The sequence below is a fragment of the Myotis davidii genome, unplaced genomic scaffold, assembly GCF_000327345.1.
Source record: "Myotis davidii unplaced genomic scaffold, ASM32734v1 scaffold149, whole genome shotgun sequence".
Classification (NCBI taxonomy): domain Eukaryota; kingdom Metazoa; phylum Chordata; class Mammalia; order Chiroptera; family Vespertilionidae; genus Myotis; species Myotis davidii.
In genome coordinates, this window is record NW_006352194.1 from 5,469,128 (window position 1) to 5,480,362 (window position 11,235).

General features: G+C 52.4%; 1 protein-coding gene across 1 annotated transcript in view; it reads left to right on the forward strand.

Moving 5' to 3' along the window:
- The first annotated feature begins 2,828 nt into the window (after window positions 1-2,828).
- ECE1 (endothelin converting enzyme 1) overlaps window positions 2,829-11,235 on the forward strand; it is a 42,034-nt gene continuing 33,627 nt past the window's right edge. The window contains exons 1-2 of the mRNA XM_006777663.2: window positions 2,829-3,174; window positions 8,834-9,046. Of these exons, the coding sequence (XP_006777726.1) occupies window positions 2,931-3,174; window positions 8,834-9,046 (457 nt within the window). The 5' untranslated portion in view covers window positions 2,829-2,930. The remainder of the gene's footprint in view (window positions 3,175-8,833; window positions 9,047-11,235) is intronic.

The following is an 11,235-nucleotide window of genomic DNA, read 5'->3' on the forward strand; positions in this document are numbered from 1 at the left end:
TTTCGAGGGCCTCCTTTTCTTTCTGTCTCATTCTCTCTCTGCCTCACACGACAGTAAGTGGGATAGGAAGACCACCAAGGAGATGAGCATTTACAGCAATTCTCAGCTCCATCTTCTAAGCATCAGCTCTGCACCGGGGCCGACGGTCACGTACCCCAGGTGGAGTGGGCTGCCCGCCACTAACACTCCTACCCTGCCAGTCGCCGCAGACTGGTGATTGACATGCCCTCCTTTCAAAGGAGCCTGAGAAACCACGCGCATCCTCCCCTGGCTGTGAACTGTCTTGCTGGGTCCTCTGCAGGAGGAGGGGCAGGACCCCGGGTCTCAGCGAGGAGAAGGCACTGGCCAGCAGCTCAGATTTACACCCAGGAATTGGACAGCCCCTCCTGGAGAGGGCTCAGCCCCGGGCCCAGTGCCTCCGGGTGACTTCTGCCCAGGGGATGCCTCTGGGTTCCTTCCGCCCTCAGAGATGGGATTGGGGCTTGTCCAGAAACCAAGAGCCCCTCAGCCAGGCTGTGCAAGTCAAGCAAAGACCGTTACAGAAGTTAAAAACTCTGTTTTCAAATTCCGTTTGCCATTTCTGCCAGGCACTATGAATTTCTAATTTAATTCTGACTGAATTCTAATTGAATTTTTCAGTGAACACTGTATGCTTGTCATTAAACAGCGAGGCGAGGCTCGACTTGGCTCCTGGGGCAGCACAGCCCTCGGCAGAGGCTGTGGGTTCTGGAAAGAGGCGGCCTTTCTCGCCGACTCTCTCCTCCACCCTCGCCACTTCCCGAGTTTCTTCTAACCTAATACTAGTACCTACTCTTGGGGATGCGGTGAAGGAAGAATAGCACCACCCAGCAACACAGTGGAATTAACACAATGCCGGGCACACAGAAAGCACTCAAATATTAGCCGCCTTAGTACTCTTTCCTTTCCTCCTTCGCTCTGTTCCTTCATTTCTCCTCGCCTTGCACCTCCTCAGATTCCCCACCTGTCCCGCAGTCTTGCTCTGTCCACATAAGGGCAGGTTTCCTGCTCCCCCAGCCTGATGCCTGTGCTCCCCAGCTTTTTAGAGCCCGCACCAGGCACAGGGCTCCCCGCCTCTTTGCACGCCTCCCCCACGAGCTAAGCCGTGATCGTGGGGCACTGAGAGGCCTTGAACAGGAGGCAGAATGTGGCACAAGCCCGGGGGCAGGACAGCAGGACGACTGAGAATCGGTGTCGTCGCCTGCTTCGTATCCATTGGGACCCCTTTGAATACGAGGTAAACTGTGTGAGAAAACTGATGCCTGGGCAGAGGCACTTCCTAAACCTTCCCGTGCCACGGACGGACGTGTTAGCATCATCCCAGGCTCTGTCTGCGCACCAGGCGCTCCCAGCCCAGTGTTAACTTCCTGGTAGCACCATGGTCAGAATCGTCATCTCTCACCTTTAGAAAAGGTTCTGAGAGGATTCTAGAGGGCGGCACCCCTCCCCCACTGGTGCATCTGCTTCGGTTTCTGAGCCTCCTGGATCTCCGTGGAAAATGTGACTGGGCCCCAAGTTCCTTTTCTCGTTTTTCAGAAACCAGTTTTCCTTTCACGAGAAGTTCTTGTGTTCCCCTTTCTCTGGTGCGGCAATTCCTCGTCATTTCCTGGCCAGAAAATAACCCAGCAATGACCACAAGCCCACTCAGTGCCCTTCCTTTCCTCGTGACCAGCCTTAGATTCCCCCAGTGCCAGTGTGAGGCCCTTGGGTGCCCTGGCTGTTGGTGGGGCACTTGCAGGTCAGAGCCTGGGTCTCCCCATCTCCCCTGGTGACTCCTTTGCCTCCCCACCCCATGGCAGGTTGTGGGTGTCCCTGCCACCAAGCCTGTTCCCTTCACCTGGGCCTTTCCAAAGGGTGGATCCAATCATGTCACTCCAGCCTGCATTCTTTAAACCAGCTTAGTGCCACTTAGGATCTCAGCCTTGCTACCCCCCAGTTCCCTTCCTCACTCACCTGACCAGCTTCTACTTATTCTTCAAGACCCCGCCCAGGCAGCCCCCACCTCCAGGAAGCCTTCCCTGCCCACCCCAGTCTGTGTCTTTATCTGCATCTCTGGGCTGTGGGCCCCTGAACACCAGGGAGTCTGTCTTCCTTCCAATAGTTCCAGCCCGGCCCTGAGTTGGCACTCAGCTGCTGGCACACAGCCATAAGGTCACTGAACCAAGCCCCGCCTCCAGGGGACCCCTCCTGCAGGGTGGCCCTTGAACAGAGGGGAGCCCAGAGGGCCCCACCACACCCTCCACTTCCTCTCATTGTGCCTCCCTTCCTGTTTAAACTGTGAGGCGCGGGACATTTTTCCTCCCTTTGAGGACCTGCCTGGAGAGAGCTCTTTTCTCCGTTTCATCTCTCCTGACATCATCCCAAAACTCAAATCTCTGACCCGCTGGTGGCTCCAGAATCAACACACGTGGGGTCAGTTCCAGGGCCGCCCATTCGGCCGTGTGATGAGAGCAGGGTCTTCCCTCTCGGGACTTCCACGTCCTCATTTGTGAAAAGAGAACTAATGATAGCGCTTGTGGGGTTGTGGGGAGTTAATGAGCTAAATAAGGGCGCCCACGCTCCGGGGAAGTGTGAGCCGTGGTGCTGCCCTCCTTGTGGCGTATGGTCCCAGCCAAACGATTCTGGGGCTTTGAGAGAGCCAAGCTGGACTCTCACTGGATGCCTGCAAGTCCAAACATCCTGTTCTTTTTCGAGCTCCTTACTGGAAAAACAGAGGAAAGCTGGGTTTTTGTTTTTTTCCTCCTGACCATATCGGGTGACACAAAAAAACACAAGCCCAGCTGGGTTGAGCTACTTGACTCTCAGAAGTTTAGGAGCAAATCTGAGCTGCCGAGCAGGGTGGCGGTTCCTTTCCTGGATTAGGACCCAGGCCGTGGGAACCGGACCACCCCTGAGGCAGGAGGGCCGCCCCAATGTCTCCCCGGGGCCTGGGCCTGCCCCGGAGCCCCTTCCTCCTGGGGAGGGGGGGCCCTGGGCTCATGTCCTCCCCACCCCTCCTGCCTCCTTCCCTGCAGGTGAACTTCCACAGCCCCCGGAGTGGCCAGAGATGCTGGGCCGAGCGGACCCAGGTGGAGAAGCGGCTGGTGGTGCTGGTGGCACTTCTGGCAGCAGGACTGGTGGCCTGTGTGGCGGTGCTGGGCGTCCAGTACCGGACAAGTAGGTGCCTCTGTGTTTCATTGTGGGCTTGACTCATTCCTCCCCTCAGCTCTGTCCACTTGGGCAAGGGGCTTCCCTGGTACTGGCCTCCAAGGCCCCAGAGAGAGCCAAGTCCGGCGGACTCCGGTTACTGAGATGACCTGGGACCTGGAGGGTGGACGGTATGGGTGGTGTGAAGGTTTCGGTGTCAGAAGGTCATGAGTCTAAATCAGGGGTGGGCAAACTTTGTGACTCGAGGGCCACAATGGGTTCTTAAACTGGACCGGAGGGCCAGAACAAAAGCATGGATGGAGTGTTTGTGTGAACTAATATAAATTCAAAGTAAACATCATTACATAAAAGGGTACGGTCTTTTTTTTCAATACTTTTATTCATTTCAAACGGGCCGAATCTGGCCCGCAGGCCGTAGTTTGCCCACGGCTGGTCTAAATCCTGGCCCAGCAGCTTACAGCTGTATGATAACCTTGGATAAATCACTTAATCTCCCAGAGCTTGTGTCTTCTCTACTTTAGTAGGGGAAATGGTGCCCAGTTTGGGGGTAGCTTTGAGGGTCAGAGATAACATGTACGCGTACCTGGTGCCTACCAGGACTCCTTAACCTTAGCGGTGGGTGCTGTTGTCATTAGGATGTGTGGCCTGGTGATTCACACAGGCTGGCACTGTCCACCATCCTTAGTTCCAACAAAACAGCCATAATGACTTCCGTTTACTTAATACTTTTCATGGACCAAGTACCGCACATCATCTTTACAAATGTAGTCTCATTTCCTCCTGACAGCAACCCGAGGAGGTGTGGTTGCTCTTGGCCCCATTTTCCGCGTGAGGAAGCTGAGGCAGCGAGACTAAGCGACTTGCCCGAGGTTCCTACAGGAGGGACGGGGAAGTGGAATTCAACCACAGGCCCTGGGGCCCCAGAGCCCAGGCTCTGCCTCCCTTTGTAATCAGAGTGCATCAGTGTGAGGACTCCCAGAAAAGCTGTCCTCCTGTCACCCAGCTGACCTGTGTGTACCTCTGTAAACGCATTTCTCTGTCCTATCTTGTGTAGCGATATGATCAGGGCCTTTCCCATCCTGCTGCCCGGGGCCTGAGGCTGGTTCTCTGTGTGTGGCCGGGAGTATCTAGCCAAGGGCCTCGCACAGACTCGGTGTTCAGTAGGCATTTATGGAGCTGGAAAGGGCAGATCCAAGTGAAAAACGAGGGTGGGGAGTCCAGCTGATTTCAGAGCCTCTCACTCCCTGTGCCCCAGCGCCTAGCCTTCCGATGGCAGATTGTCCACCTCGGTGAACAGCCTCAGTTGACCTGAGGGCCCAACCCCACAGACTTGGTCACCTGGTCACTCATCCCATCGGAGAGATTGCGAACCTTCACAGGATCTGGGAACTGCCACCCAGGCTTCACTGAGCCTTGTCCACTGGGAAGTTGCTGGCCCTCCTGGGTGGCCCTGCTGGACTGGGATGAGGAAAAAGTTTGGGGGCCTGGAGAGAGGGCGGGACTTATCTGAGTCTCCCCTAATCCCTCCTGTATCAAGCATCTGTTCATTCATTCATTCATTCATTCATCCGCCAGGTGCTAATCCACATTTGATTAATTAATTCAAGATTTCCACGCTCTTAAGCATATGTACTTAGCATAATCCCTGCACGGCCATAGGTGTGCAAGCCATTTGCAAATTGAATAAATAAAGGATACAACGAGCAAGAAGGAGGAAAAGCTGGGAAAGCCTTTCTCTACCAATCACTCTTGTCCTGTAGGCGCCATCTTGCCCAAGGCACTATCTTGCCAGAACTTTCTGCCGGGTGGTGTGGACTCTGCCCACCCTCCTCTGCCCAGCTCCTGGCCCTGTGCCTGGGGAGCAGGCGAGGCTCCAGCAGCCAGTGTCGCCCTGAGACTGGCCCAGGAGTTCCCAGGATGTTTCTCCACCAGAAACCAGAAGGGACCCCCAAAGGGTGGCTTTTTGTGATGGGGCCACATAGGGGGCCACGGGAAGGAATCCTGCTTCTGCCTCGATCTCAGCCTTCTCAGGGACATAGAAGGGTTTTCCCAGCCTGGACCTGGGTGAAAGGAACTCTGGGTGGAGCTGGGTCAGGATCAGGTGACCCCTGAGCCAACCCATGTGTTTTCATTAGCTGCCTGGGCCTGGGAAAGCAGTGGCCACCCCGGATATTGACAGTTACCTCCTTACCCAGCACTGGCCACATCTGAGCAAACAGAAGGCCAGACAAAGCAAATGCTCTGAGGGTTCTGAAAGACCCACCTATACGTTATGTCTGGGCTCTTAAGTACATATTTATTCACCTTCCTGCTGCACCCTCCCTTCTGGAAACGTGCAGGTGCTTTTCAAACAGCAGCAGCAAAACAAACTCAGTGTGGAGGCCAGGCACTGTCCGGACAAGTGCCCGGGACCTGTCCCTGCTTTCTTGAGTGATCATGCCCGTCCTAAAGGGGAGAAATATTTTCTGCCTCCACAGGTGGTGACCAAGTGCTGGACAGAGCTCGCTCATTCATTCATTCATTCGACAAGCATGTATTGGACAGTGTTAGGTGCCATATACAATGCTGAGCAAAGGAACTATAAAAGCACATAAGATGCTGCCCTACCCTCCCGCTCACATTCCAATGGAGCAGGTAGACAGGGAGATGGCCAGGACACCCCTTAGTCCCTGGTCAGATCTCAGCACCCAGGCAGCCAGAGAGGGATGAGGATCTGGGAAGGTTTCCCCAAGGAGATGGAGCCTTGAGTATTAACCTTGACATTAGATGAGGGAGGGCGGGGAGGCTGGAAATGAATTAACCAAATGTGCATTAAGTACCTTCTGGGTTAGGAATGGTTGGTAAAGGACCTACAAACCATCAAATAGTTAAATAATCAAAGCTTATTGCTTAAGCACCACCTAGGGACCTTGCCCTGTGCCTAGTGGAGTAGGTGCTTAAAGTGCTTAGTGATTAACTCAGGCTATTCCCGGGAACTGTTTTTTAGTTTGTTTTAAACCCAAGTCCTACAAATATCTCTCTCTCTCTCTCTCTCTCTCTCTCTCTCACACACACACACACACACACACACACACACTCACACACTCACACACACACACACACACACACACTGGTGGATCTTGCTCTGAGGATTACCCTCTCACGCTGTCTTCCGGGTATTCCCAGCAGCCAAGATTCTGGACGGCTTTACTTCCTGTAGTTTGTTGTACAAAAACAATAAGTATTATTTTCCTTTTCCAAATATGAAGTTATAGCATAATAGTGAATAGGCTTTTTCAAACTACACGGAAATTCTCTTGCCCACCTCCACCTCCCGTAAAGATTCCGGCGCCTTCCCTGGTGGGGAGTGGGGCATGCAACTTTGCTTAAGATGATCAATCTAGAGCGATGCCTACCGTTTCCTCCTCTGTTTCCATGCCTCGTGGCTCAATGATTTTTAGTTGTTGTATAGGCATCTCAACACAAGTCATTACCTCAGAATAAAGTCTCCCTGGTTTTTGTGCTGTTGTGCAGCTCCTCCGAGCCCTTGCTCAACCCAAAGGCCTTTGCATTTTCATCAGATGTTAATTGCCTACCGGCCACTCAACCCCGGCTGGCATTCTGTTTCCGAGAGAGGTGAGCTCTGCCCCGGCCAGCCGGTGTGTTCTTTTCTATTCTCTAAAAATTGGCCTGGGAGCCTGGGACCCTAAGACTAGCAAGCTGAGCCCCCGTGCCCGGCCGTGAAGTCGTTTCATCATCTCTGTGCAATTGGTCCTGCTGTTCTCCCTCATTTCTAGATGGAGAAACTGAGGCTCTGAGAGATGAGGTCACGTGTGCGAGGCCCACAGCCAGAAGCAGAAGCTGGGAATTGAACCCGGGTCTGAGCGCTCACAGTGCCTGCCCTGCCTCACTCCTCCCTGTATAGGGGGGAGATGAACTCACCAGAGGTCGTAGTAGCCCCCAGTGTTCCTGGCAAAGAGGCAGCGAGGGAAGGCGGGAACCCCCGGCCATAGAGTTGCTGCAGCAGGACGGGCTGGGTTCAGTCTTGCTCTGCCCGCCAGCTGCGTGACCTTGTCCCCCTCTCTCACTCAGAGCCTCAGTTTCCTCATCTTTAATCGGGCCGTGACGCCTGTATCTGAGGCTTGTCCTGAGGCCTACATGAGATCACGAATGTGCGTGAAGTACCCGGTGCAGAGCTGTGTTCAGAAAACAGTCCCTCTTGTCGCCGGCACAGCTGTGTCAACAGACGATTCCGCTGCGCCTGTTCTTAGTCACCGGCCTGGAGCTCCGGCCTCTGGCTCCTGCAGTCAGGTTCATCTCGCTGCCTCGGGCTGGGCCACAGCTGAGGCCGCCCGCACTTCGGTTCCTTCACTAGAGCCCGCTGATCGAACTTGAGGCAGGGATCCGGCCCCCTCCTCTTGCCCTTGGCCTTCAGACAGCCCTCACACCTCTGCCTGAGTTTGTGAAAACCGGCTCAGAGGAAGCTGACTTCTCTGCTCATTGTGTTTTGGGGGCACTTGTAGGATTTGCAGCCCTGCCCACTGCCCATCTGCACCAACTGCTGTCCCTCCTTAGGCCACACCTGACAGGTTGGGCTGCCCCAGGGGGGTCCTCACCAGGAGAGCTCCCTTCTAGGCCCAGAGCAGACAGAGAGGTTGGGCTTCAGATCCCGTTGGCCACTAAGCAGGGTGCTGAGCCTCTCTGTGCCTCAGTTTCCTCTGTGAAAATGGCCGTAAGCAAAATGATCTTGGGGTTAAAAAAAAAATTGATCTCAGGGTTGTTTCGGTTTTGGTTGTTTTGAGGATTTGATGAGGTCACCCTCCTGCTTCGTGTTCAAGGGGGATGATTTTTTTATAGTTCCTTCTATTCTTAAAAGTCTTTCTTCTTCCTGAGTCTGGCACCATAGAGTCTGTACCACCCGTGTGGCACATACTAAATCCACTCAGCTTATGTTTGTAGAATGAATGACAGGTGTTTCTCCTGTTGTCTTTTGACTTTTCCTTTATAATGTGTGTCCCCAACTAACTTATTAGCCCTTGAAGGAAAGGGTTACACCTTTCATCTCTCTCTCTCTCTCTCTCTCTCTCTCTCTCACACACACACACACACATACACACACTGCGCTCAGCAAGAACCTGAAAGATACTCAGTAATTATCTTGTTGAACAAATGAATGAGTGAATGAATTTGTTGAACACCAGGGAACAATAAAAAGTCAATGAGCCCTGACCAGTTTGGCTCAGTGGATAGAACGTCTGCCTGCAGACTGAAGGGTCCCAGGTTTGATTCCGGTCAAAGGCATGTGCCTTGGTTGTGGGCACATCCCCAGTAAGGGGGGTGTGCAGGAGGCAGCTGATCGATGTTTCTAACTCTCTATCCCTCTCCCTTCTTCTCTGTAAAATCAATAAAATATATGTATTTTTAAAAAGTCAATGAATATTTGTAGAGGGAAGGATTTGTTTCGGGGTACTTTTAAGCTATAGAAAGAATTTTAGGCAGCTAAACAGAAGTCCTATTTTATAAGCCAAGAAATAGAGAACCTACTGAGATAATTTCTCTGGAGGGGTCTAGGGACCATGCAACTCCTCATCTGTGTGGTCAGGACCAGGGCCCCTGGTCACTGCACGGTACTCCTGTAGCCTCCTCCCTGCCCGCCCTTCACTAGCCTCCTGTCCTTGTCTCCTGCCAGGAACGCCCTCGGTGTGCCTCAGCCAGGGCTGCGTCTCAGTGACCAGCTCCATCTTGAATTCCATGGACCCCAGGGTGGACCCCTGCCAGGACTTCTTCACCTATGCCTGCGGCGGCTGGATCAAAACCAACCCCGTGCCTGATGGCCACTCGCGCTGGGGGACATTCAGCCACCTCTGGGAACACAACCAAGCCATCATCAAGCACCTCCTTGGTAAGCATCCTGCAGGGGGACCAATGAATGGGCTGCAGGAGGGCCATCAACAGGACCTACCTGGCCAGGCCAGTCAACGGAGGAGCTTGCCTGGAGGGGAAGACAGGCTTTGGAGTATGTGAAAGTGGGCTAGAATGCCTGTCCCATCACCTGTGTGCCTACGTTACTTACCTCTGAGCCTCAGTTTCTTCATCTGTAAAGCAGGACTAATCATACCCAAACTGCAGAGTCTAGAGAACTAGAGAACACACATGTAGAGTGTTAGCATGGCATGTGTGCACATAGTAGGTGCACAAAAACTAGCAGCGTGGTCTTTGCTTTTGTGACTTCCAGCCGCAACTTAGTTGTTGACTAGTTTTGACTGCTTTTTTGCAAGTTGTGAGTGAAAGGAATCCAGGCTGAGCACACGAGGTTAGAGTTTAAGGCTGTGAGCAGATAAAAGTTATAACAGTTTATCTGAGAGTTACTCATTGAAGGCAGCAGTCTTCCTTGGCCTCCTGAAAATGGATAAGCCTCTAACTAAAGTTCTTCTCTTTGCTCCCTGTGAGGCTTTCAGCACCTCTAGCTGACCTTGGTGCTGATGGCTTTATGCTTAGATTAGAATCCCATGTCTGTCTTGTTTGCAGCTGTATCCCTAGATCATGTGTGTTGAATTAACATCTGCCTGTTGGGGTCGTCCTCTGCGTGAAATCGCATTGCTCCGTGCTGTCACATATAGAGGTCCTGGCTTGAACCCCTTAGCAACCGATATCTTGGCCATCTTCCTCTCTCGCTGACCCCATCCTGGGGCCCCAAATGGTGGGAGAGGTTAGACCATGAAAAGCCAGTCAATTAATCCATCGATGTGAGAACTTAATTGGACAAATACATATTAAGTTTAAAAACAAAACAACCAACCCTCAAGATACTCAAAAGTAGGTAGAATACAATAAAAATTTTAAAAGTAGGTAAAATAGAAGAAGATGCCTTAAAAGGGGACACATCTCAAAGGGTCAGAAACCTTCCGGTGGGAAAGTTCTCTAAAAGATAAGAAAGGATTCTAATTTTACGGTTATGGATTTCAGGCAACTGTGTCTTTTAATTTAAAATTGTTTTCTAAATATTTTAATTGATTTGAGAGAGAGAGAAACATGAATTTGTTGTCCCACTTATTTATGTATTCATTGGTTGATTCTTCTATGTGCCCTGACCGGGGATCGAACCTGCAACCTTGGCCTATTGGGACAATGCTCTAACCAACTGAGCTACCTGGCCAGGGCAGCAATTGTGTCTTTTAGATGAAAAGAGACCTTTCCTTTCTTTCCCACCGCAGAGGGCGCCGCTGCTGCTGGGTGAAACCCACCCACCATCCCTTCTAGGCCCCCAGCAGCTCCTGGGCAGGGCCCCTAGATAGCCCCCTTAGTAACACAGCCTCCTGCTTGTATCCCTGAGGATCGGAACAGGGTTTGCCGCTCTGTGTGTCAGGACAGCAAAGCCCCTGCCCGCTTTATGCTACCCAAGTGCCATTGAAAGGGACACAGCCTTTCACTTCAGAAGCAGGAGCTTAAAAGGCAAATTTGTCTGTGGCAGCCAGACTAGAACTCAGGAAGGCCCTTTCCCAGCCCCTAAAGACACAGCCGGGAGCTGGGCAAGCACTAGCAACCAAAGGGGGGGAATTGTCCAGGTAAGAGCACAAGATGGGCTGGGACCTCTGGGTTCAAATGCTGCCTCGTCCTCTTACTGTGCGATCTTGGGCCGATTACATAACCTCTCTGGGCTTCGTCTCTCATCCGTACAATGGGACCTATGCCTCCTTTAGGTTATAAAAATCAAATGGGAAAGTACATATAAAGTGCTTTGTTTGAATCGGCCTGGCATATTATGGAGGCTCTGTTTATGACGGTGTTACTGTTTTTCACCCTTGACCTTTGCACAGCCCTTCAGAGTTTACAGAGGTCTTTTTGTAGATATCATCCATTTGATCATGCAGGGTAGAAGCTAGGAAGTGCTTGGCTTGACGGAAAAGAAACAGATCCTCAAGATAGGTTGGTAGGTGGCAGAGCTGGGACTTGCCTGACGTCCGGTCATGTGTCTTTTCCCCGTCCACACCACCTCCTTCAGGTACAAGGGACAGTGTGGCTTCCTTCGTGCCTTGGAGAAAGCCTGCAGGCAGACAGCTCAGAGCGCTGAGGGAGTGAAGGAAAGAGGGA